Below are 27,959 nucleotides of genomic sequence, written 5' to 3'. Positions count from 1 at the left end.
TGCTTTTATATTTTGTTTATTAATTCCTTGGTTTTAGCAAACCTGGAGATACAGTATTACAGCACAATTCAAGACTAAAACCCAACAAAAAAAATGCTTATTTACAGGGGGAAGGAAGGGCGGAGAGCTAAGAAAGCTGAATTGGACACATACCTAAGTCAGAGGCAAGTTTACAGCAAAACACAAAATCAACAAACTAAAGTTGTTTAATAGGAAGTGATTAGGGGCGGCAGGTTGCAGAGTGGCTAGAGCGTTGGGCGTGTAACCAAATCCCGAGCTGGGCCAATAATCAAATCCCCGAGCTGACAAGGTAAAAATCTGTCATTCTGCCCCTGAAAAAGTCAGTTAACCCACTTTTCCCCGGTAGGCCATCATTGTAAATAATAATTTTTTATTAACTGACTTGCTATGTTAAATAAAGTACGGATTATACTTTACACACTTCTCCCTTTTTGAAAACTGCCACAGGGAGTAGGCATACATACCAAATGCTTCTCTTGTACTACAGTGCTACAGGCCTTTTACTCAGTGCAGCTCCAAAAACATGTCAAACAAGTCTTGTCCCAGTGGGAGTCATTTTTGGCTTGGTAGTCTAATTAGGACGTCTTTGGAAAAAACATTAAAGCAAAGCTGCCTTAAGACTAAACACAAACAGTATTTGTAACAGACATGACCTTTAGCAGGTTTTTTGGTAGTTAATATTGGAGAACCAGGCTGGCCAATGACACAGTATTTCTCTGAGAGTAATACAGTATTCACACTGGTACTACACCCACCCTAAAAGGTTCAGTTGGTTTAGAAACATGGAAAATGGAAGTAAAAGCAGTTCCTTGAAACAGCTTGTACATATAATCAGGAGAACATACAGTGGAATGTAAGTGTTTTCGGGCAGGAGTATGTCAACCCAATACAATCTCAAAAAGGACAGCCTGGTTTAAATCAACCACCCCACACAATACTGATAAGTCTTTTTTCCAACCATGATAGAGCGCAGCCCGCAAACAATCTATGAAGAACCTCATCTAAAAAATAAGACATAATACTGTGTGTAAATATAGATGGTCGTGACATAACTGACGAAATACCTTCATGTGCCTCAGTGCATTTCATTGACTACGTTATCCTCATGTATATACCAACAAGCAATTATCTCTACACTGAAACAGAGCAAAATCACACAAACATGACGTTGAACATGCAAAAACAAAACAAAAAAATCAATTAAAAAAAATCAATAAAAAAGTCAAACGGACTATGGGAAAGAGATTGGAACGTGATGTTAACATTGGTCAGTGTTGTAGTATATGGGTGCAGTAGCCCAGTGTTGTCCTGACTGTGTGTGTGCGCTCGTGTTATACACATGAATAAGAGGCGATTGTGCTGTAGAATAGCAGTGATGCACACTGACAAGGAATAAGAAGATACATTTTCAACTGTTGTTCACAACAGACCCAAACTGCGAAACAAACAAGCCAGTTTGATTCAGCGGGACGTGTCCAACAGCTCTTAGATGTTCCATGGTAAAAAACTAAAACAAAAAAACAGCATGCACCTCTCACAAAGCACAGATATTTTTTTATAATTTTACACCATTTGTTTATATATTTTTGAATTCTAAAATGCATATTTATTATATTACGAAGTTGAACATTATATATACTCTTCTACTTAAAGACACTTTTCTAGATTTGCTAAAAAAAAAAAAAAGATCTTTCTTAAATCCAGCAATTATAGAATATTAGGAAATGACCATGACTGATAACCGATATGCATGGGATTTTGGTCAGATATGTTTGAAAAAACAAATCTCATAAAAATATTTGTTATCCAAAATGTGGACTTAGAACATACCTCACTCACGCCACTTAAATTAATTTGATTGTTAACCAGCTAATCAAGGACATCGAAAAAACAAAAACAAAGCTATCAACAGTAAACAGATAATCAGCAATGTGGCCCTTCGAAAAAATACATGAAATCCCTTCAGGTTCGAGGCCGCAGTAAGGGGAGTCAGAATGTGAACTTTGGACTCTAAACACCTATGGATGGACGGGGGACTGAAATATGGAATAACGGAGTTTTCAGCCAGGCTCTTCCATCTAAAACACAAACCCATCACAGACCTCTTCCACCAGCTGAGGAGGCTGCAGGAAGTGGTGTGTGAGGGGTCAGGTGTGTGAGGTACGTGTGTAGTGGGTGTTTAGCAAGCACAGTCCTGGTGGGGGCGTTCGGGCTGCTCGGTGAGCTGGGGCCCCTGTTTGGCCCCTGTGACGGCGGGGTCGGCGTTGTCTAAGCTCTCTGACATCTTCTCACAGATGATGTCCACCAGCCGCTCAAACGTCTGCTTGACGTTGATGTTGTCCTTGGCACTGCACTCAAAGTACTCAAAGCCTGCAGAGGAGAGGAAAGACAGATGTCTGATTAATTAAGAGTCGTTTGAATGTAACGTGATGTGTATTTGTTGTAATGAGCAACACTTTACATTAACTTGTACTTATGGCGTGAAGTTGCTCAATATCTACTCCGGCAACCAGAACGTAATTACTCAGCTGTACACAGTAACAGCAGAGTAGGTACATAAAACAATGACTCATTTTCTAGGGAAAAGACACAGGATTTATTACTATATTACTGGGTAATTAACTCACCCAGTTGGTCAGAGAGCTGCCGGCCCCTGTCTGCTGCCACCACCCTCTCGTCTTCCATGTCACACTTGTTTCCCACCAGCAGGACCTGGGCGTTGTCCCAGGAGTACGTCTTGATCTGGGTGGACCTGACACACACACACACGCATTCAACTGTTGTAGTTATATTACGGATCCAATCACAGCTAAAGAAAATTGAGTTCCATGCATTTGACCCTCATCCTAGCGGGCAAAGCAAGTGACGCTTGACTGGTACTGCCATTGTTTCACCCAGTCGTCAAATTATTCACATTTTGCAGAACATACACTACATGACCAAAGAATAGTAAGCGTGGACACCTGCTCATCAAACATCTCATTCCAAAATCATGGGCATTAATACAGAGTTAGTCCACCCCCTCTGCTGCTATAACAGCCTCCACTCTTCTGGAAAGGGTTTCCACTAGATGTTGGAACATTGCTGCGGGGGACTTGCTTCCATTCAGCCACAAGAGCATTAGTGAGGTCGGGCACAAATGTTGGGTGATTAGGCCTGGCTCGCAGTCAGTGTTCCAAATCATCCCAAAGGTGTTCGATGGGGTTGAGGTCAGGGCTCTGTGCAGGCCAGTCAAGTTCTTCCACACCGATCGACAAACCATTTCTGAATGGACCTTGCTTTGTGCACGGGGGCATTGTCATGCTGAAACAGGAAAAGGCCTACCCCAAATTGTTTCCACAAAGTTGGATGCACAGAATCATCTAGAATGTCATTGTATGCTGCAGCATTAAGATTTCCCTTCACTGGACCTAAGGGGCAATGCCCGAACCATGAAAAACAGACCCAGACCATTATTCCTCCTCCACCAAACTTGACGCTATGCATTGGGGCAGGTAGCGTTCTCCTGGCATCAGTAAAACCAAGATTCGTCCGACGGACGGCCAGGTGGTGAAACATGATTCAACTTGTTGGAAAGGTGGCATCCTATGACGGTGCCACATTGAAAGTCACTGAGCTCTTCAGTAAGGCCATTCTACTGCCAATATTTGTCTATGGAGATTGCATGGCGGTGTGCTCGATTTGATTAACCCGTCGGCAACGATACAGACAGACAAACATGCATACAGTTGTTTCACACACACACAGGTCCCGTACCAGTCCTGCACGGCGTTGAATGAGTCCTCGTTGGTGATGTCATACATGAGGATGAAGCCCATGGCTCCTCTGTAGTAGGCCGTGGTGATGGTCCTGTAGCGCTCCTGTCCGGCAGTATCCTGGGAGAAACACACATATCACACAATGAATCATTATCTTACACACACACACACACACACACACACACACACACACACACACACACACACACACACACACACACACACACACACACACACACACACACACACACACACACACACACACACACACACACACACACAAAAATAGCAGAAAAAGCAAATCCAAATGTACTACAGCATATAAAAAGAATGCATTAAGTTGAACCCCACATCCACGTTTAAACATTGTAGCTGCATATAACAATGTAGTTGTGGATTTAAAAAAAAGACAAGATACTAACATCAGAATATTCTGTGATGTCAGAAGTTTAGTTATAGCATCAATTTATAGCCAGCACATGCCGCAGTGCAGTATATCAGGGTAAAACACTGTTTTATACCTGAAATATGTAACTTTTAGGGCGAGCCGACCACATTCACATTGAAATGAGACTTATAAATCTGCCACTCTCCTTGAAAGCTTGTTTAAGAAGTGGTAGATCGGTTCTAAGTGCTATATTTCTATGCTTCCCATTCTTAAGTTTAGTTTGTGTCTTTTACATTCGTTTTTGAACACCAGCTTCAAACAGCTGAAAACAATGTTTTTGGTTTATTAAAAATATATTTCACAACAGTTTAGATGGTACAATGATTCTCTACACTATCCATTGCTTGTTTTGTCACAAACTGAAATTAGGCGAACTAATTGCGGAGCAATTTATGCATATTTCACATTTAAACAAGCAGTGAGATAGCAGTGCGATAGCAGTGCGATAGATGGGCGTCATTAGGCCATAAATGATTCTACACTTGAGAGACAGCAATGGCAGGCGCTTTGGCAAATTAATCGAGGCGATTTAGGAAACCACACACATTTATCAGCATCTCTGTTCATTTTTTCGGTCTTCAGCTATCTTATGACACAGGGACGTGTTCGTGCTCACAAGATCATATGAAGAGAGTAAACCCACACTGACAGCACATAATCTTGGTTTATTCCACACGTCAAGCAGCATATAAACCAAGATTATATATTGGGTGTGGATGTACCCTCCTTATTAAAGTCTTGTGATGAGAATAGCTACCACCACCTTAGATCTGAGCAGTGTGTGCATTGCATATTTGAGCTGTTCTTTGACCAAATAGGGCTATCTTCTGTATATCAACCCTACCATGTCACAGTACAACTGATTTAGTCAAACGCATTGAGGAAAGAAATTCCACAAATTAACTTTTAAATATGCCACACCTGTTAATTGAAATGCATTCCAGGTGACTACCTCATGTAGCTGGTTGAGAGAATGCCAAGAGTGTGCAAAGCTGTCATCAAGGCAAAGGGTGGCTACTTTGAAGAATCTCACATATAAAATATATTTAGATTTGTTTAACACTTTTTTTGGTTACTGCATGATTCCTTATGTCTTCACTATTATTCTACAATGTAAAAATAAATAAAAACCTTGGAATGAGTAGGTGTCCCCAAACTTTTGACTGGTACTGTATGTGTTGTTCGACAGCGAGGTCTACTCTGCTGAAGGGGGTGGATGCAGACGACCCACCATGACGCACGTGGTGTCACAACCAATCTTCTTCAGAACTAAACATATTCCTCACAGGAGCCACAGACAGAGAGAAAGAGCGAGAGAGACTGGCATTAGAGACACTAACCTCGTGCCAGTGTAACGATACTGCGGATACTGCTCCTCTCCGCCCCTTCCCTCTCCAGGCACCGCTGTCATAGGCCTCTAATGGAGATGTGTGCATGAAAGCATAGGGGTCTGCCAAAATCCTAAACAAACTCGCCCCCTAAAAAGCCAAACTTTCGTATGGAAAAGCATCTGCTAAATGGCATATATACTATTATAGTATGAGTCTAGCCTATTGTCATGCGATATTTCCCATCTTTCCCCCATTACTGTATAGCCTATTGGTATCAAACTTGGAGAACTAGCCTGCATGCCAAGACCTTTGAGCTCATTCATATGAAAATAAGGTAAAACAGTAGTCACCAACCCTGGTCCTGGTGTGCTACATACAGGTTATGCAAGCTTTTGTTCCAGTCCAACACTAACACACCAGAGTCAATTAATCATGCTCTTGTCGAGCAGTTATTCTTTGGATCGGGTGTGTTAGTGCTTGGTTGAAACAAAAGCCTGTACATTTGCTCTCCAAGGCCAGGGTTGGCGATTACTTACCACTGTGGTTAAATCTGTCAATGTTAGTTTTTCACCTAAACCAGGCGACTATGTATCCATAAGATGAGATACATTTGTCATTTGGGGGAGCAATCCCCAGTGCAGTCAAAACCCAGATTGTTCTGTGTTATATACAGCACCAGTCAAAAGTTTGGACACACCTACTCATTCGAGGGTTCTTTATTTTTACTATTTTCTACACTGTAGAATAATAGTGAAGACATCAAAACCATGAAGAAACATGTATGGAATCATATAGTAACCAAAAAAGTAAAACAAAACAAAATAGATTTTAGATTCTTCAAAGTAGTCACCCTTTGCCTTGATGACAGCTTTGCACACTCTTGGCATTCCCTCAACCAGCTTCATGAGGTAGTCACCTGGAATGCATTTCAATTAACAGGTGTGCCTTGTTAAAAGTGAAATATCTTTCCTTCTTAATGCGTTTGAGCCAATCATTTGTGTTGTGACAAGGTAGTGGTGGTATACAGAAAATAGCCCTATTTAGTAAAAGACCAAGCCCATATTATGGCAAGAACAGCTCAAATAAGCAAAGAGAAGCGATCATCCATCATTATTTTAAGACACGAAGGTCAGTCAATATGAAAAATTTCAAGAACTTTGAAAGTTTCTTCAAGTGCAGTCGCAAAAACCATCAAGCACTATGATGAAGCTGGCTCTCATGAGGACAGCCACAGGAAAGGAAGAGTTACCTCTGCTGCAGAGGATAAGTTCATTCGAGTTACAAGCCTCAGAAATTGCATCCCAAATAAATGCTTCAGAGTTCAAGTAACAGACACATCTCAACATTAACCGTTCAGAAGAGACTGCGTGAATCAGGCCTTCGTGGTCGAATTGCTGCAAAGAAACCACTACTAAAGGACACCAATAAGAAGAAAAGACCAGCTTTGGCCAAGAAACACAAGCAATGGATATTAGACAGGTGGAAATCTGTCCTTTGGTCTGATGAGCTTAAATTTTAGATTTTTGGTCCCAACCGCAGTGTCTTTGTGAGACACAGAGTAGGTGAACGGATGATCTCCGCATGTGTGGTTCCCACCGTGAAGCATGGAGGTGGTGTGATGGTGTAGGGGTGCTTTGCTGGTGACAGTCTGATTTATTTAGAATTCAAGGCACACTTAACCTGCATGGCTACAACACATTCTGCAGTGATATGTCATCCCATCTGGTTTGCTCTTAGTGGGACTATCATTTGTTTTTCAACAGGACAATGACCCAACACACCTCCAGGCTGTGTAAGGGCTATTTGACCAAGGAGAGTGATGGAGTACTGCATCAGATGACCTGGCCTCCACAATCACCTGACCTTAACCCAATTGAGATGGTTTTGGTTGAGTTGGACCACAGAGTCAAGGAAAAGCAGCCAACAAGTGTATGTGGGAACTCCTTCAAGACTGTTGGAAAAGCATTGCAGGTGAAGCTGATTGAGAGAATGCCAAGAGTGGGCAAAGTTGTCATCAAGGCAAAGGGTGGCTGTTTGTCCCTGTTCGGGAGTATCGTCTGACGGGACCACAGTGTCTCCCAACCCCTTCTGTCGCAGCCTCCAGTATTTATGCTGCAATAGTTTGTGTCGGGGGGCTAGGGTCAGTCTGTTATCTGGAGTATTTCTCCTGTCTTATCCGGTGTCCTGTGTGAATTTAAGTATGCTCTCTAATTCTCTCGCGCGCTCTTTCTCAGAGAACCTGAGCCCTAGGACCATGCCTCAGGACTACCTGGCCTGATGACTCCTTGCTTCCCCAGTCCACCTGGTCGTGCTGCTGCTCCAGTTTCAACTGTTCTGCCTGCGGCTATGGAACCCTGACCTGTTTACCAGATGTGCTACCTGTCCCAGACCTGCTGTTTTCAACTCTCTAGAGACAGCTTTATAAATACATTTGATTGATTGGCTACTTTGAGGAATCTAAAACTATATTTAAATTTGTTTAACACTTTTTTGATTAATACATGTGTTATTTCATAGCTTTGATGTCTTTACTATTATATACAAATAAAGAAAAACCCTTGCATGAGTAAGTGTGTTCAAACTTTTAACTATATATATATATATATATATATATATATATATATATATATATACACTATGAAGTTAGAAATAATGTGAAATTGTGAAAAGTATGATACTGCTCTTTTAGTGTAAGAGCTGTTTCAAAAGACTGCCTGAAATGTCAGCCTGTGTTGGTGGGATGGAGTTTTGGCCTGCCTTGTGACATCATGGTTCCAAACCGCTCTGCCAATAACAGGTCGTTTTCAGTTTCTCTCCTCACTTTTAGACACTTCAAGCAAAATTCTTGCTTGAGAAATTGCTCTTTGCTAAGAAGCTGTGTTTATTTCTTTTGTAAAGTGGCTGTTCCACTGGATGTCATAAGGTGAATGCACCAATTTGTAAGTCGCTCTGGATAAGAGCGTCTGCTAAATGACTTAAATGTAAATGTAAAACCATTTTAATTGAAAATAATCACAGTAAAGTACTTCATTGTTACCCAGCAAGTATTTGATATTGAGATAAAAACAGTTGCATTGGACCTTTAAAGCCAGAACACCCCTAATAACAAACATGACCTCATTTGTGGTTAACAGAGGGTTGGATGACAGAATCAGTTAAGGTCAGTGTCTCACCCAGATCTGCAGCTTTATCCTTTTGTCGTTCCTGTAGATGGTCTTCACCTTGAAGTCGATGCCCACCGTGCTGACGAAAGCCGGCGTGAAGGAGTCATCAGCATAGCGAAACAGGAAGGAGGTTTTACCCACACTGCTGTTGCCAATGATCAGGATCTTGAACATGTAGTCGAAGTTCTGGTCGGAGGACTCCTTCTGTCCATAGGTGGCTGTTGCTGAGGCCATCTTTGAAGGGAGAAAAGCAGAGCGCAAATCACACCGGGACATTTGGGGTCTAAATTTCTTTCCCAGGACTTTCAGTTTGTGATTATAATTATGTGTATATTTTTTAAATGGGACTAATAGTAAAAACATGAATTTTAATGGTAAATATACATTACCTATTAATGTGGCATGAACACAACCTGCCTAGAGGTTCTCTTCCAATTGTCAAACAAATCACTTAGTAGACCTGCGCACGTTGGTCCACTACAAAATAATTTGTTTTCAAACAGTGCATTTTGAGCCCGTTGTAGGCGCCATGAAGCTTATAGACTGCATCTCTCTGCACCTTTTGTATGGGAATGTGTGTATTGGAGCCATTTATATTTTATATGCCTAATATAAAAAGGTAACTTCACCTTAAGGCCCGGAAAATGGTTAAAGACTCCAGCCACCTAAGCCATACTGTTCTATCGGCTTCCGAACGTGCATCAGGTCTGACACCAACAGGCTCCTGAACAGCTTCTATCCCCAAGCCATAAGACTGCTAAATAGCTAACAAAATGGCTACATGGACTATCAGAGTTGCTCCTTGTGTTTTATTTTTGCACTGTCTATGCACACTGACACACACACACACACACACACACACACACACACACACACACACACACACGGGTTGGGTGGTATCCAGATTTTCATATCATCATACCGGAATATACAGTATTACTGGTTTAGTACACAAGGGGGCGCCAACAAATGCAAAAAAAGCCCATTGGGCGTCTATTACCAGAATGTTAACAAAAAAAGCACAATAGGGGATTTCCATGGAGGCTGCTAGCTAAATATGCTAACGAGCGCAAACAAAAATAAACTAATTGCAAAGACAGGTAATCCAGCTCATAAAGTCATTCATATATAGTTAGGAGCTACCGAATGTCATTTTTTGGTGAGTTTGGATAAGCAAATGTGGATGAGAGAAACTGTGCAAATTAACAAAGTTGACGCATGATCATCTGAAGGAAGAACAGTACCGTCTCTGAAGTAGCATGTGTACACATGGTGTCTGTGTGTAAATCTTAAGTCGCTAGGGCAACAGGCCTGCTCTGCTCTAAGAAGAGAAAAGAGAAAACAGCCGAGAAGTGAGAGGAGAAAAAAAACAAGGAAATCTAGATATTTGTACAGCTGCCACTAACTAATCCAAAAGGGCTTTAGACATCTCAAACATGGCAGAGAGCAATATGATGTCACCTTAATTCAGCCACTTACTTCGATTAACTAGCAAGTCAAATGTAGGGGCTGGATTAATGCAGAATTCTGCATTTTTCTTACAAGGAAAATAAGATATTTCCTATGCGTTGTATCTTTCTGAGTTTTGTAAATGCAGATCTGAAATGCTTATTGTCATTTCTGCTCGACATCAAGACACATTTAGTGCTTCAGCTGCACTTCTCCACTGAGAATTCCCCTTACGGGCTTTCTATCAGCAGACAGCGCTGACTGATGTGTAGCTACTTTTCTCCAGTAAAAATGCAAGATTACATTTAAGCAAAACCTTAGGAAATGTAGCTGGCTACATTCTTTTTATAATAAACATTAGAAATCTGATGGCCATGCAGTTTTTTTAAAGACCAGGCTTTTTCATTGTAAGCTCATTTAGCCCACTTGTGTGGCTGCTAGCCAAATAGTGTTGCACTTCTCTTGTCATCAAAATTAAGCTATTTTCTCATGAATGTGTTGCACTAATGTATTTTCTGTGAAGGAATACTATAGTTGCACGTCCCTGATTACTCTATTGAAGAAAAATAAAAAATATTTACTTGCATTACAAAACACCACCCCAGTCTATACACAGCTGGACCTGCTCCTGCTTTCTCCCGTTGTGCCATTTACAAACAAACACATGATTGTCTCAACTGTTCTGGGGAACTACGGTAAGCTTCCTAATGTGAAATAATGTTGACTGCAGGTATTTATTACTTTAAAAAGTAGCTACAAATATTACAATTTATTGAAATACTTCAAAGAAAGAGTTTCAAATGGTATTGAAGGTAGTGAAAAATCATCCCATGGCTATTTCCAAATAACTCAGGAAAGCCTAATGCACACACATTTATACTGACTCCACACACACTGCTGCTACTCTGTTTATCATATCCTGATGCCTAGTCACCTTACTCCTATACATATCTACCGCTCTCGGTTACAAAACACCAAAAACTGTAATGACATTCGGCTACTGTCATTAGGCCTACACTCTTGTAGCCCAAGTTAATTGATGAGTCTTGCTGACGAATTGACCTACTTTGTAATAATAATATATAATAATAATAAAACTTTGTCAAAAGGAAAGCTGGGAGACCTGAAAAGGGTCTGTCTCAGCCTCCAGTATTTATGCTGCAGTAGTTTGTGTCGGGGGGCTAGGGTCAGTTTGTTATATCTGGAGTACTTCTCCTGTCCTATTCGGTGTCCTGTGTGAATTTAAGTGTGCCCTCTCTAATTCTCTTTCTTTCTCTCTCTCGGAGGACCTGAGCCCTAGGACCATGCCTCAGGACTACCTGACATGATGACTCCTTGCTGTCCCCAGTCCACCTGGCCGTGCTGCTGCTCCAGTTTCAACTGTTCTGCCTTATTATTATTGGACCATGCTGGTCATTTATGAACATTTTAACATCTTGGCCATGTTCTGTTATAATCTCCACCTGGCACAACCATAAGAGGACTGGCCACCCCACATAGCCTGGTTTTTGCCTTTCTAGGGAGTTTTTCCTAGCCACCGTGCTTCTACACCTGCATTGCTTGCTGTTTGGGGTTTTAGGCTGGGTTTCTGTACAGCACTTTCAGATATCAGCTGATGTACGAAGGGCTATATAAATACATTTGATTTGATATGCAGGAGGCAAATACAGCTGTCCCGGGAAACTGAAGGGCCCAGTTGAAACAATGTTGCAAGTTCACTAGCTGGCTGGACCCAGTCAATACAATGATGTAAGTTTGCTAGCGAAAGACAGTGGGAGTAGAGTGATGAATGCGATTGAAAGAACATGAACCAACTGAGCCCTTTAATTTGCACACTGTAGAAGAGGATGGATGACACAAAAGTATTAATGTCTTCATTCAAAATGACAGAAATCCATGGTGGAAATGTGCAGTTAGACTGATCTAGAGGCAAAATAAACGCACACCTCTTTAGGCTGGCTAGCGGAGTGGAACACTTTTAAAAAATAAAAGGAGAGCCGCACACTCTAGGAGCTCAGATGCAAAAATATTTATGTCCAACGTTTCAACAGATAAGCGGTCTTCATCAGGGTACAATGACAAACACTGCGGGATGACTCATTTATATAGTGCAGTTAAGTAGACTGACCTACCAAATTATTATCACTCATGTCACCAGTATTCCACTTTATGAAAAATAGTTTAATAAAAAAGTATAGTTTTAATAAAAGTCAACATGTTTCTGGCATCAAACTAGTTTTGAAATATTTCAACAGCAGTGGCCAATAGAATGAGAAGTTTACTGCTGGGAAAGGGACAGATAACTATGTCAAAACTGCAGTACATTAGATCATACTGATTGATGTTGACTATGTTCAATGAGCCGTAAAACCTTTTACTAAATTATTGACTTGGACTGAAATAGGTGCCGCTACTCATTTTAAGTGCCGGTACTGTTTACCTTTAGGTGCAAGAACTCTGCAATATTTTTGCGCTAATACTCTATAAAACGCCTCGATCACACCGTTAGCGTTATTTCATTTTGGTACACCAGAAGTACATTCATTTCCAATGGAATGCTGAGCTTTCCTCGCAGCATCGCAGAGGCAGTTGTAGTGCGTTCTGTGTGGTGCATACGTTGGATTTATCGAACGTATGTCAAACTGTATTCGTAGACGGTTTGACAGAAATGGTAGCAGAAGGTAAATGTTAAACTTTGGTTGCACACATGTCCAGATGATGCCTCGTACTATTTTGCTCAATGACGCTGTCGGTGTGATCGAGGAGTAAGAGGTGCAGGACCTCTAGCTGTGGAAAAACTGTGGTGGTGGTACTCAGTTTGTGATCCCACGCATGGTTTTCCGCACAGATTTGTGCCTACGCATTGTCATGACGTGACTATCATTAACTTTGAGGGCCGGGGGCAGTACTTGGAAATTCAGATGACTGACGGGCCCAAAGTAAAGTGCCTATTACTCGGGCCCAGAAGCTAGGATATGCATGTAATCGGTAGCATTGGATAGAAAACACTCTGAAGTTTCTAAAACTGTTCAAATAATGTCTGTGAGTATAACAGAACTGATATGGCAGGCGAAGTCCTGAGGAGAATCCATCCAGATTTTATTTTTTTGAGGTGTCTGCCCATTCTAATCCTTATTATTGGGAAAATAAATGGAATTGATGGAGCCTAGGGCTTCCACAAGTCTTTATAGAAAGAGTTTCAGGCTTGGTTTTTGAAAAATGAGCTAGAATTTGTAGTTTTTCTAGGTGGCTCCCATTTTGACTGCAGTATTTTGGCGCGCATGGATGAGGGCGCGCACTTCGTTATTTATCTCCGGTAATGAACATACTATTCCCCCAGTCTTAAATTTGATCGTTTATTTACATATTAGGATACCAGAGGATTGATTAGAAACGTTGTTTGACTTGTTTGGACGGAGTTCATTGGTAACTTTTGGGATTCCTTTGTATGCATTTTGAACGAGGGAAAGAGGTGGATTACTGAATCAAGCGCCAACTAAACTGACTTTTTTGGGACATAAAGAAGGACTTTATAGAACCAAACAATCATTTGATGTGAAGCTGGGACCCTTGGGATTGCAAACAGAGGCAGATCTTCAAAGGTAAGTGATTTATTTTATCGCTATTTCTGACTTGTGTGACGCCTCTGCTTGTTTGGAAAATGTTTGTTATGCTTTTGTACGCGGGGCGCTGTCCTCAGATAATCGCATGGTATACTTTCGCCGTAAAGTCTTTTTGAAATCTGACAAAGCGGCTGGAGTAACAAGATGTTAAGCTTTTAAATGATGTAGGACACTTGTATTTTCATGAATGTTTAATATTACGATTTTGTATTTTGAATTTGGCGGGGTTAATCAGGGTTAATCTGATGACTTACTTATTTTATCAACTAACTGTTTAAATGTTACTCGATTAAATTCATGTAAATCAAATGTAAATTTCGGAGTTCCTCAAGGTTACGTACAATCAACTCATTAGGAATTTGGGGCGCCACGGGAAAAGTTGTCTCCCGACAAACTCTAAAGATATAAAGATATACATTTTCCATATTGACTGACCTTCATGTCTTAAAGTAATGATGGACTGTCGTTTCTCTTTGCTTATATGAGCTATTCTGGCCATATGATGGACTTGGTCTTTTACCAAATAGGGCTATCTTCTGATCACATTACTCCAATGCTAGCCTCTACACTGGCTTCCTGGTAAGACTAGGGCTGGGTTTTACTGCTAACCTACAAAGCATTACATGGGCTTGCTCCTATCTATCTTCCCGATTTGGTCCTGCCGTACATACTTACACGTACACTACGGTCACAAGACGCAGGCCTCCTTACTGTCCCGAGAACATATTTAAGCAAACAGCTGGAGGCAGGGGCCTTCTCCTATAGAGCTACATTTTTATGGAATGGTCTGCCTATCCATGTGAGGCCCAGACTCGGTCTCAACCTTTAAGTCTTTATTGAAGACTCATCTCTTCAGTTGGTCCTATGATTGAGTGTAGTCTGGCCCATGGGTGTGAAGGTGAACGGAAAGGTACTGGAGCGACGAACCACACTTGCTGTCTCTGCCTGGCCGGTTCCCCTCTCTCCACTGGGATTCTCTGCCTCTAACCCTATTATGGGGGCTGAGTCACTGGCTTACTAGTGCTCTTCCATGCCATCCCTGGGAGGGGTGCGTCACTTGAGTGGGTTGAGTCTCTGACATGATCTTCCTGTCCAGTTTGGCACCCCCATCGGTTTCATGCCGTGGGGGAGATCTTCTTGGGCTATACTCTGCCTTTGTTCAGGATAGTAAGTTGATGGTTGAAGATATCCCTCTAGTGGTTTGGGGGCTGTGCTTTGGCAAAGTGGGTGGGGTTATATCCTGCCTGTTTGGCCCTGTCCGGGGGTATAGTCGGACGGAGCCACAGTGTCTCCTGACTAGAGGTTGACCGATTATGATTTTTCAACGCTGATACCGATTGTAAGGGTTTTCTAGGTGTGGTGAAGGAGAGTCGGACCAAAATGCAGCGTGTCGATTGTGATCCATGTTTATTGAAAACAAACGTAAACACGACTAAACACAAATACTACAAAACAAATAAACGAAACGAAAACAGCCTATACTTGTGTCAACTAACATCGAACAAGGACATCAAGACACTCAGGACAATCACCCACGACAAACTCAAAGAATATGGCTGCCTAAATATGGTTCCCAATCAGAGACGACGATAAACACCTGCCTCTGATTGAGAACCACTCCAGACAGCCATAGACTTTGCTAGAACACCCCACTAGCTACAAATCCCAATATATACATACAAAAACCCCAAGACAAAACACACCACAATACAAAGACCCCATGCCACACCCTGTCCTGATCCAATACATAAAGATAAACACAAAATACTTCGACCAAGGCGTGACAGAACCCCCCCCCCCCTAAGGTGTGGACTCCCGAACGCATCTCAAAACAATAGGGAGGGTCCGGGTGGGCGTCTGTCCATGGTGGCGGCTCCGGTGCGGGATGTGGACCCCACTCAGTTAATGTCTCAGTCCCTTCTCCTCGCGTCCCTGGATTGTCCACCCTCGCCGCCGACCATGGCCTAGTAGTCCTCACCCAGAACCCCACTGGACTGAGGAGCAGATCGGGACTGAAGGGCAGCTCGGGACTGAAGGCAGCTCGGGACTGAGAGGAAGCTCGGGAGTGAGAGGAAGCTCGGGAGTGAGAGGAAGCTCGGGAGTGAGAGGAAGCTCAGGCAGGTTGATGGATCTACCAGATCCTGGCTGGCTGGTGGTTCCGGCAGATCCTGGCCGACTGGCGGATCCTGGCCGACTGGCGGATCCTGGCCGACTGGCGGATCCTGGCCGACTGGCAGATCCTGGCCGACTGGCAGATCCTGGCCGACTGGCAGATCCTGGCCGACTGGCAGATCCTGGCCGACTGGCAGATCCTGGCCGACTGGCGGCACTGGGCAGACTAGGGGCACTGGCCGCGCTGGGCAGACTAGGGGCACTGGCGGCGCTGGGCAGACTGGCGACGCTGGGCATACTGGCGGCGCTGAGCAGACTGGTGGCGCTGGGCAGACTGGCGGCGCTGGGCAGACTGGCGGCGCGGGGCAGACTGAAAGATCTGGCTGCTCCATGCCGACTGTCGGCTCTGGCTGCTCCACGCTGACTGGCGGCTCTGGCTGCTCCATGTGGGCTGACAGCTCTGGCAGCTCCTTGCAGACTGGCAGCTCCTTGCAGACTGGCAGCTCCTTGCAGACTGGCAGCTCCTTGCAGACTGACAGCTCTGGCTGCTCCATGCAGACTGACAGCTCTGGCTGCTCCATGCAGACTGACAGCTCTGGCTGCTCCATGCAGACTGACAGCTCTGGCTGCTCCATGCAGACTGACAGCTCTGGCTGCTCCATGCAGACTGACAGCTCTGGCTGCTCCATGCAGACTGACAGCTCTGGCTGCTCTATGCAGGCTGACAGCTCTGGCTGCGCTGAACAGACAGGAGACTCCAGCAGCGCTGTAGAGGAAGAAGGCTCTAGCTGCGCTGAACAGGCAGGAGACTCCGGTAGCGCAGGAGAGGAGAAAGGCTCTGATAGCGCTGAACAGGCGGGAGGCTCCGGCAGCGCAGGAGAGGTGAGGCGCACTGTAGGCCTGATGCGTGGTGCTGGCACTGGTGGTACTGGGCCGAGGACACTCACAGGAAGCCTGGTGCGGGGAGCTGCTACCGGAGGGCTGGGGTGTGGAGGTGGTACTGGATAGACCGGACCGTGCAGGCGCACTGGAGCTCTTGAGCACCGAGCCTGCCCAACCTTACCTGGCTCGATGCCCACTCTAGCCCGGCCGATACGAGGAGTAGGAATATACCGCACCGGGCTATGCACCCGCACTGGGGACACCGTGCGCACCACTGCATAACACGGTGCCTGCCTGGTCTCTCTAGCCCCCCGGTAAACACAGGGAGTTTGCGTAGGTCTCCTACCTGGCGTAGCCCTACTCCCTGTGAGCCTCCCCCCAATAAATTTTTGGGGCTAACTCTCAGCCTTCCGTCCGCGCCGTCGTGCTTGCTTCGCCAACCTCATTCTCCTGTAACCTTCCGCGCACTGCTCCATCGAATCCCAGGCGGGCTCCGGCACTCTCCCTGGGTCGACCGCCCACCTGTCTGTCTATCTCCTCCCAAGAAGTATAGTCCATACTGTACTCCTCTTTGGGCTGCTCCTGTTTCCTCTTCTCCTGCTGCACCTTTGGGCGGCTACACTCCCCTGGATTAGCCCAGGGTCCTCTCCCGTCAAGGATTTTCTCCCATGTCCAGAAATCCTTCTTACGCATCTCCTCTTTGGGCTGCTCCTGCCTGCTGACACGCTGCTTGGTCCGTTTGTGGTGGGTGATTCTGTAAGGGTTTTCTAGGTGTGGTGAAGGAGAGTCGGACCAAAATGCAACGTGTCGATTGCGATCCAAGTTTATTGAAAACAAACGTAAACACGACTAAACACAAATACTACAAAACAAATAAACGAAACGAAAACCGAAAACAGCCTATACTTGTGTCAACTAACATCGAACAAGGACATCAAGACACTCAGGACAATCACACACGACAAACTCAAAGAATATGGCTGCCTAAATATGGTTCCCAATCAGAGACAACGATAAACACCTGCCTCTGATTGAGAACCACTCCAGACAGCCATAGACTTTGCTAGAACACCCCACTAGCTACAAATCCCAATATATACATACCAAAACCCCAAGACAAAACACACCACAATACAAAGACCCCATGCCATACCCTGGCCTGACCCAATACATAAAGATAAACACAAAATACTTCGACCAGGGCGTGACACCGAAAAGCAGACACCGATTAATCGGACGATATAAAAAAATGTATTTGTAATAATGACAATTACAACAATACTGAATTAACACTTATTTTAACTTAACATAATACATCAATAATATCAATTTAGCCTCAAATAAATAATTAAACATGTTCAATTTGGTTTAAATAATGCAAAAACAAAGTGTTGGAGAAGAAAGTAAAAGTGCAATATGTGCCATGTAAGAAAGCTAACGTTTAAGTTCCTTGTTCAGAACATGAGAACATATGAAAGCTGGTGGTTCCTTTTAACATTAGTCTTCAATATTCCCAGGTAAGAAGTTTTAGGTTGTAGTTATTATAGGAATTATAGAACCATTTCTCTCTATACCATTTGTATTTCATTAAGCTTTGACTATTGGATGTTCTTATAGGCACTTTAGTATTGCCAGTGTAACAGTATAGCTCCCATCCCTCTCCTCGCCCCTACCTGGGCTCGAACCAGGAACACATCGACAACAGCCACCCTCGAAGCAACGTTACCCATCGCTCCACAAAAGCCACGGCCCTTGCAGAGCAAGGGGAACAACTACTCCAAGTCTCAGAACGAGTGACGTTTGAAACGCTATTAGCGCGCAACCCGCTACCTAGCTAGCCATTTCACATCGGTTACACCGGGCTAATCTTGGGAGTTGATAGGCTTGAAGTCAAACAGCTCAATGCTTGAAGCATTGCGAAGAGCTGCTGGCAAAATGCACAAAAGTGCTGTTTGACTGAATGCTTACGAGCCTGCTGGTGCCTGCCATCGCTCAGTCAGACTGCTCTATCAAATCATAGACTTAATTATAACATAATAACACACAGAAATATGAGCCTTAGGTCATTAATATGGTCGAATTGGGAAACTATCTTTTCAAAAACAAAACGTTTATTCTTTCAGTGAAATACGGAACCGTTCGGTATGTTATCTAACGGATGGCATCCCTAAGTCTAAATATTACTGTTACATTGCACAACCTTCAATGTTATGTCATAATTACGTAAGATTCTGGTAAATTAGTTCGCAATGAGCCAGGCGGTTATGAAAACTTGAAAATCGGCCCTAATTAATCAGCCATTCCGATTAATCGGTCAACCTCTAGTCTTGACCCCTCCAGTCTCAGCCTCTAGTAATTATTCTGCAATAGTTTGTGTCGGGGGGCTAGGGTCAGTTTGTTATATCTGGAGTATTTCTCCTGTCTTATCCGGTGTCCTGTGTGAATTTAAGTGTATATTATTCTCTCTCTCTCTCTAACTAACTGATCGGCTATGAAAAGCCAACTGACATTTACTCCTGAGGTGCTGACATGTTGCACCATCTACAACCACTGTGATTATTATTTTTATTTGACCCTGCTGGTCATCTATGAATGGTTGAACATCTTCGCCATGTACTGTTATAATCTCCAACCAGCACAGCCAGAAGAGGACTGGCCATCCCTAAGAGCCTGGTTCCTCTCTAGGTTTCTTCCTAGGTTCCTGCCATTCTAGGGAGTTTTTCATAGCCACCGTGCTCTTATATCTGCATTGCTTCCTGTTTGGGGTTTTAAGCTTGGTTTCTGTATAGCACTTTGTATAGCACCTTATCTTCACATAATCACTAGTTAACTACACATGGTTGATGATATTACAAAGTTAACTAGCTTGTCCCGTGTTGCATATAATCAATGCGGTGCCTATTAATTTATAATCGAATCACAGCCTACTTCAACTTTGCCAAAAGGGTGATGATTAGACCAGACAAAAGCGCATTCGTGAAAAAAAGAACATTCGTTGCACAAATGTACCTAACCATAAACATCAATGCCTTTCTTAAAATCAATACACAAAAGTTAAAAAAAATTAAACCTGCATATTTAGTTAAAATAAATACATGTTAGCAGGCAGAAATTGTGTCACTTCTCTTGCGTTCAGTACAAGCAGAGTCAGGGTATATGCAACAGTTTGGGCCACCTGGCTCGTTGTGAACTGTGTTTCTTCCTAACAAAGACCGTAATTCATTTTCCAGAATTAGAAAGTAATTATGACAACATTGAAGGTTGTGCAATGTAACAGCAATATTTAGACTTAGACATACTGAACCGTGTTGCCCAAAGCTAACATTATAAGCAGCCAGCTAGCTTCATCTGGCTCATGAGGCTCGATCGGACCGGGTTATGTGTTATGAAGCTAGACACAGTAAGGATTAGGCACAATAGCGGAATTTGCGGTTTGCCTTCAAAATAAAAGTATGTCATTGACAGTGAATACAAATAGTAGAATTATGCTATACTTTTATTTTGAAGGCTAACCGCAAAGTCCACTATAGTGGCTAATCCTTATTGTGGTTAGCTTCACATAGATGGGTCCGACCACCGTTAATCAAATAAGATATTTCTTATAAATTAGGGTTATTTTACATGATGACACCAAGCTATATAGTTAGCTAGCTAACTATAGCTACCGAAACAGAGGATGTCATTTTGCTATGTTTTTGGGGAAGAACATTGTTTGCATCCATGAGCTAGCTAGCTGTTTTTATGACCAGCAATGTAGGTGCAACTTACCAGCATCATTGCATACATATCGATGAATTAATTGTGACATATCAAATACGAGTTATAGTGTAATCAATGTGTAATAACTACGTAAAAAAATGTATTAACTAGAGGTCGACCGATTAATTAGGGCCGATTTCAATCAATCGGAAATCTTTATTTTTGGACAATTTTTTACATTATTACACCTTAATTTAATCTTTATTTAACTAGGCAAGTATGTTAAGGACACATTCTTATTTTCAATGACTGCCTAGAAATGGTGGGTTAACTGCCTTGTTCAGGGCCAGAATGACAGATTTTTTTACATTGACTGCTCGGGGATTCAATCTTGCAACCTTACAGTTAACTAGTCCAACGCTCTAACCACCCTATTACATTGCACTCCACGAGGAGCCTGCCTGTTACACGAATGCAGTAAGCCAAGGTAAGTTGCTAGCTAGCATTAAACTTATCTTATAAAAAAACAATAAATCAATCATAATCACTCATTAACTACACATGGTTGATGATATTACTAGTTTATCTAGCGTGTCCTGAGTTGCATATAATCGATGCGGTGCGTATTCGCGAAAAAGGACTGTCAATTGCTCCAATGTGTACCTAACCATAAACATCAATGCCTTTCTTAAAATCAATACACAGAAGTATATATTTTTAAACCTGCATATTTAGCTAAAATAAATCCAGGTTAGCAGGCAATATTAACCAGGTGAAATTGTGTCACTTCTCTTGCATTCATTGCACGCAGAGTCAGGGTATATGCAACAGTTTGGGCTGCCTAATTTGCCAGAATTAAGGTTGTGCAATGTAACAGGAATATTTAGACTTAAGGATACCACCCGTTACGGAACGGTTCAGTATTTCAATTAAAGAAAAAACGTCTTGTTTTCGAGATGATAGTTCCCGGATTCGACCATATTAATGACCTGTCTGTGTGTTATTATGTTATAAATAAGTCTATAATTTGATAGAGCAGTCTGACTGGGCGGTGGTAGGCACCAGCAGGCTCATAAGCATTCATTTGACAGCAGCTCTTCGCAATGCTTCAAGCATTGCGCTGTTTATGACTTCAAGCCTATCAACTCCCTAGATTAGGCTGGTGTAACCAATGTGAAGTGGCTAGCTAGTTAGCGGGGTGCGCGCTAATAGCTTTTCAAATGTCACTCCCTCTGAGACTTGGAGTGGTTGTTCACCTTGCTCTGCATGGGGAACGCTGCTTCGAGGGTGGCTGTTGTGGTACTAAAGTGCCTATAAGAACATCCAATAGTCAAAGCTTAATGAAATACAAATGGTATAGAGAGAAATAGTCCTATAATTCCTATAATAACTACAACCAAAAACGTCTTACCTGGGAATATTGAAGACTCATGTTAAAAGGAACCACCAGCTTTCATATTTAATTGTTATTTTTGCAACATGTCTAAAAACCAGTTTGTCATTATGGGGCAGTGTGTGTGGATTGAGAGAAACAATTGAATAAATTTTAGAATAAATCTGTGGGGGGGGGGAAAAAATCAAGGGGTCTGAATACTTTCCAAATTCCCTGTAATTGCAGGCTATTCTTTGGGTGCTGTAATCAGTCGTTTTTTATTAAAAACAATTGTGTGACTACAGCGCTGCAGCCCGCCCACACTAGTCGCCACTCAACCCCATTGTAAATCGTGGAGTTGAGTTTAATCAGCTAACCTACTTTCAAAAGACATCTTTCCACTAAAGCACAGGATCAAAACAGATTTACACCCCCCCCCCCCCCTCCCCAAATAACATGTCCATAACCCCATCTTGGGGAGGTGGAAATTTCCTTAGCATCTCTTCCCAAATGTAGGGTATTCCTAAAGGAATGTGTATTGCACATTGTTCAATTCCCCCCCTCCATCTTCAACAACATAGGGGAAAACAGTAAAGTGAGCGTCCCATGTCGTGCCCTGGGGTGCTATAGTCTGCCGCTGCATATTATAGTGCGCTTATAACGTTTAACCAGACATAAACGACACTGCGATAATCTTTTTATTATTCACAGTTTAGCAATTCAATTAAAAAAACATGTTGTTATTGATGAACGTGTATAGTTACTGCTTTACATTGCTTGGACATTTCAGACACTAAAATCGTCTATGGCACTCCTGTCTTTGCCAACGCACCCGACCAAGATCAACAAGGCGGAAACGTTGCGGCTTAGGCAATCATTGGCTAAACTGGCTAACAAGCTATGGCTGGGTGTCTTGAGAATAGATTTTAGCGCATGTCTAACATTGAATGGACATGCAGTTACATCAGGCGGTTTAACTTGACATTTGCTATAGTCAACGTATGTTGGTAGCTAATTGCATTTGCATGGGTTAGCCGTCTTGGTCACAGGGAGATCAATTAGGCTAAGACCATCCCTTTGGGTCACCACTGTTTCCTAGCTAGGTCCCCAAGCTGGATAAAGGGTACAGGGGCTCGCCACAACTCAATCAGAAGAAAACAAATAAAACACTTCTACCCAATAATAGCTGCTCACGGTCAATCAAAAGGACTGTTGCTTTAATGACAAAATGTCGCTGTTCTTCGTTTTAAAGAGCCGCATTGACAGCATAAACATTAGTTCACCAGAAAATACATGTCTCCCTGCAATTAGGTTTAGCTAGCATACTAGTCTATTATTGATGCTAGCGAAGCACCCTTGTCTATATGTCAAATGAAGGTTACTCTTCCCTATTTTGCGACGACATTTGCACTCTCCATTATTTGATTTAAATCTGCCAAAATATTCAAACACTTTTTGGTGCTACTGTTATTTGTCTCGCCAGACGATACAGGTTGCGGCTTACCGTGAATTGTCTGTTTTATCTGTAGCTCCGTTGCAGTCGTACCCAGTGTTGCACCTGCAGAAACTAGGGCGTCACTTGCGTGATAGTAGAGCTAGACAATGACTGGCAGACTGGTGGACCAATCAATACTGTTACGCTTGCTGAGCAACCTGAGGCACTAACAGTAACAGACGAGCGTAATTTAAAAAATATATATATATAAATACAAACATACAATATTTTATTTATAATGAGACATTGGATCATATGGTCACATATTATACATTACGTGTGAAACAGTATGTGAAGATTATATAGAGATTCAATCAATGTGATGTGGAGGGAGATTCTCGTTACAGTCAATAAAAGGTTGCTAAATTCTGTAAAATGTCTTTAACTTATTCCTCAAGCAGTAAGTGATTTTCTCCAGTGGGATACAACTATTAACTTCCGATAGCCACATTGCAACTGGCAGGGAGGAATCCAATTTCCATTTCAAGGCAATACATTTCTTGGCAATCGCTAGCAATATTTCTGTTAGCTTTATAGTATGGCTTTGCCTAAGATTGTTGTTAGTAAAGTTGCCCAGTAGACAGACCTCCGGATCTGAAGGGAATGCAACCCCGTGAATTGAGGATATGGTATCGCATACCCCCTGTCAGTGTAGTTTAGAACACTGCCAAGTGGAATGGAGGAATGTTCCTTCATCTGAGCCACATCTAAAACATAGGGAGGAGATATCAGGGTTGAACTTGTGCAGTCTAGATGGGGTGATATAGAGCTGATGGAGGAAATTAAACTGGATCAGTCTGTATCTGGAGTTCAATGTGGATGTAACACCATCCCTGCATAGGTCACTCCATAGACCCTCATCAAGATCAATACCCAAATCTTTTACCCATCTAAGTCGGGGTTTATCTAGCCCAGGCAGTGTTAGTCCTGACACAAGAGCATCGTAAACACGGGAAATGGGCTTGAACAGTGGTTGGTCTGCGTGGCAGAGTTGTTCAATAGGTGACATCTTATGTTGGTTCCATTGTCCCTTGAGTCACCCTAATAAAGTTTCGTAGTTGTAGGTAGCTAAAGAAGTCCCTGTTAGGCAAGTGGTATTTCTGTTTCAGCTGATCAAAAGACATAAGAACTCCCTCCTCATAACAATGTTCCAGAAGAGTGATCCCCTTATCAGACCAGGGTCGAATGTTACTATTCTGGAAAAACATAGGAATCAATCTATTGTTCCATAAAGGGGTTTTAGGGGAAAGGAATCCCCCTCGTCTGAACAGCTCATGCAGTTTGCACCATGCCAGGACAGAATGTATGATTAAAGGTTTGTCTGTGATGGTTTTTCTAGATTTTCTGTCCCATTTGTAAAAACAATTCTGCCCCAGTGTCATCATTTACCTCAAGCTTTTCAATGTTCAACCATGAGAGGGACCATTGTCAAACCTCTAAGCCAGAAACCTAGACTGTGCAGCCCAGTAGTACATTCTAAAATTGGGGAGGTTTAAGCCCCCTTGACGTAATCAAGGGTCAGTTTATCCAGGCCAACCCTAGGGGTTTTGCCGTGCCAGATAAACCGTCTGGTCAGCTTGTCGAGAGAGGAAAAGAATGCTGCGGGAACAGGGATAGGGAGAGATTGAAACAGATATAGAAATCTGGGCAGGACATTCATTTTGAATTACATTGATTCTACCCAGTAGAGTGAGAGGTAAGTCCATCCATTTACAAAGGTCACTCTCCACCTTTTGCAACAAACTGGCCAGATTGAGTTTATAGAGGTTGTTCAGATTACCATCCACCATTATTCCTAAATATGTGGTAAAAGACCAAGTCCAAGACCGCCGCAGGAATGGAAGACCCAGAGTTACCTCTGCTGCAGAGGATAAGTTCATTAGATTTACCAGCCTCAGAAATTGCAGCCCAAATAAATGCTTCACAGAGTTCAAGTAACAGACACATTGCAATATCAACTGTTCAGAGGAGACTGCGTGAATCAGGCCTTCATAGTTTATTTGCTGCAAAGAAACCACTATTAAAGGACACCAATAAGAAGAATAGACTTGCTTGGGCCAAGAAACAGGAGCATTTGTCATGTTTTGTCATTTATTATCTTGTCTTGTCCCTGTGCTTCCCATTCTATTCGTTTCCCTCTGCTGGTCTTATTAGGTTCTTTCCCTCTTTCTATCCCTCTCTCTCCCCCTCCCTCTCTCACTCTCTCGCTCTCTCTTCTCTCTATCGTTCCGTTCCTGCTCCCAGCTGTTCCTATTCCCCTAATCAATCATTTAGTCTTCCCACACCTGTTCCCGATCCTTTCCCCTGATTAGAGTCCCTATTTCTTCCTTTGTGTTCCGTTCCTGTCCTGTCGGTTCCTTGTCTAGAATTCACCGTGCTGTGTTTGTGTATCGCCCTGTCGTGTCGTGTTCCTCAGATGCTCCTCAGATGCTGCGTGGTGAGCAGGTGTCTGAGTCTGTCTGGTTCAAGTGCCTTCCCGAGGCAACCTGCTGTTCACCTGCTGTTCAAGATCGAGTCTCCAGTTTGTCCTCGTCATTTACGAGTGAAAGTTGTGTTTTTTGTTTGTATTTACTTTACTGGATTAAAGACTCTGTTTTCGCCAAGTCGCTTTTTTTGGGTCCTCTTTCACCTGCATGACAGAAGGAACCGACCAAGGAATGGACCCAGCGATGTGGACTTCAGACGCTCTTCGTTACACTGCCGTCGAGATCCAAGGAGCCATGCTCGGCAGACACGAGCAGGAATTGTCTGCTGCTCGCCATGCCGTGGAGAACCTGGCCGCTCAGGTTTCCGACCTCTCTGGACAGTTCCAGAGTCTACGTCTCGTGCCACCTGTTACTTCCTGGCCTGCCGAGCCTCCAGAACCTAGGGTTAATAACCCACCTTGCTACTCCGGGCAGCCCACTGAGTGCCGCTCCTTTCTCACGCAGTGTGATAGACTCTGGGGCTGAGGGTTGTTTCATGGAGATTGTGTTCTCTCTCCAACCCAACACATACTCTAGAGAGAGAGCTCGGGTTGCTTACGTCATTTCACTCCTTACTGGCCGGGCTCGAGAATGGGGCACAGCTATCTGGGAGGCAAGGGCTGATTGCTCTAACAGGTTCCAGAACTTTAAAGAGGAGATGATTCGGGTTTTTGACCGCTGTTTTTCAGTTTTTGGTAGGGAGGCTTCTAGGGCCCTGGCTTCCTTATGCCAAGGTGAACTTTTCTCGGTCCATAACGGATTATTCTATTGAGTTTCGAGTTGCACTTTTTTAGGTTTCTTGCTGCCTCTGCCCCTCTCAGTGAGTGGAACTTTTGATCTTCTAAAAGAACGTTTTACGTCCGCTCCTATCCTCGCTCCTGACGTCACTAGACAATTCATTGTTTTCTGGAGGGACTGGCAGTGGTTAAGGATGAGATTCTCTCTGACGATAGGTTCCTTCAGATGTGGACTATTTTTGCTCTCGCCATCCGCATAGAACGACGGGTAGATCTTCGTAACCGGGCTCGTGGAAGAGCCGCATCAACGGTGTTTCCCTGCTCCGATCGCAACCATCTCCCTCCTCTGGTTTGGACAGAGTCTGAGCCCATGCAGCTGGGAGGGAATGCCCGACTAAGGAGAGGGAACGGAGGATCACCAACCGTTTGTGCCTCTATTCGGAGTTGCTGACATTTTGTTAATTCATGTCCAGTAGCAAGAACACCAAGCCTGATGCCTCATCTGTGGCGATCCCGAGGGCTTGAGCGCCTTACGTGTTGTCGGGTTAACAGTCTGTCTCTCCATCAAAATCCTGTACTCCTTTGTTCGGTCCATCTACGCTGGACCTGGGTGTTACATGTAGTGCCTTGATAGACTCTGGGGCTGAGGGTTGTTTCATGGACGAAGCATGGGTTCGGACATTCCTTTCAGAGAGACCTACGCCCATGTTCGGTGGTCTCCTCCTCCCGGTCATCTCAGACCGCATCTATTATGGAGTTGCGCAATGATGAGCTCATCTGTAGATACAGGTAGCGCAACCCCCATCAAAATCCTGTATCCATCTCCCATTTTAGACTCGACCTACAGTGGTCTTTCTTTTTTGATTTTTCGTTCACCGTTTACACCTGTTGTTTTGGGTCATCCCTGGCTAGTATGTCATAATCCTTCTATTAATTGGTCTAGTAATTCTATCCTATCCTGGAACGTTTCTTGTCATGTGAAGTGTTTAATGTCTGCCATCCCTCCCGTTTCTTCTGTCCCTACTTCTCAGGAGGAACCTGGCGATTTGACAGGAGTGCCGGAGGAATATCATGATCTGCGCACGGTCTTCAGTCGGTCCCGAGCCAACTCCCTTCCTCCTCACCGGTCGTATGATTGTAGTATTGATCTCCTTCCGGGGACCACTCCTCCTCGGGGTACTCTCTGTCGGCTCCCGAACGTAAGGCTCTGTTATTTGTCTGTGTCTCTTGACGCCGGTACCATAGTGCCTTCTTCCTCTCCGGCCGGGGGGGTTCTTTTTGTTAAGAAGAAGGACGGTACTCTGCGCCCTGCGTGGATTATCGAGGTAACTCTATCCGCTAGCCCTTATGTCATCAGCCTTCGAGATTCTGCAGGGAGCACAACGCTTTCTCGTGCGCATCAG

General features: G+C 43.5%; 1 protein-coding gene across 2 annotated transcripts; it reads right to left on the bottom strand.

The window, feature by feature from the left end:
* On the bottom strand, positions 1 to 23,499 carry LOC124009479 (ras-related protein Rab-3A-like). 2 transcript variants are annotated; one of them, XM_046321298.1, is made up of 6 exons: positions 23,364 to 23,499; positions 8,732 to 8,956; positions 5,568 to 5,644; positions 3,778 to 3,896; positions 2,649 to 2,773; positions 1 to 2,391 (listed from the first exon to the last, which is right to left on the bottom strand). In XM_046321298.1, exons 2-6 carry the CDS (start codon positions 8,954 to 8,956, stop codon positions 2,290 to 2,292), a joined length of 648 nt encoding a protein of 215 aa, XP_046177254.1. In that variant the 5' UTR covers positions 23,364 to 23,499; the 3' UTR covers positions 1 to 2,289. The 2 variants fall into 2 exon arrangements, with proteins under 2 accessions (XP_046177254.1, XP_046177253.1); XM_046321297.1 differs by lacking the exon at positions 5,568 to 5,644.
* Positions 23,500 to 27,959: the final 4,460 nt, after the last annotated feature.

The sequence above is a fragment of the Oncorhynchus gorbuscha genome, linkage group LG22, assembly GCF_021184085.1.
Source record: "Oncorhynchus gorbuscha isolate QuinsamMale2020 ecotype Even-year linkage group LG22, OgorEven_v1.0, whole genome shotgun sequence".
NCBI classification, from domain to species: Eukaryota; Metazoa; Chordata; class Actinopteri; order Salmoniformes; family Salmonidae; genus Oncorhynchus; species Oncorhynchus gorbuscha.
Note: the sequence above shows the minus strand (reverse complement) of the source record. Positions and strands in the feature narration are given on the sequence as shown.

Coding starts and splice junctions, on each gene's coding strand:
- LOC124009479 (XM_046321297.1), bottom strand. CDS start 8,956: ATGGCCTCAGCAACAGCCACCTATGGACAGAAGGAGTCCTCCGACCAG. Junction 3,897..8,731: donor GGATAAAGCTGCAGATCTGG/GTGAGACACTGA, acceptor TGTTTCTCCCAG/GATACTGCCGGACAGGAGCG. Junction 2,392..2,648: donor GCAGCTCTCTGACCAACTGG/GTGAGTTAATTA, acceptor TCTCCTCTGCAG/GCTTTGAGTACTTTGAGTGC.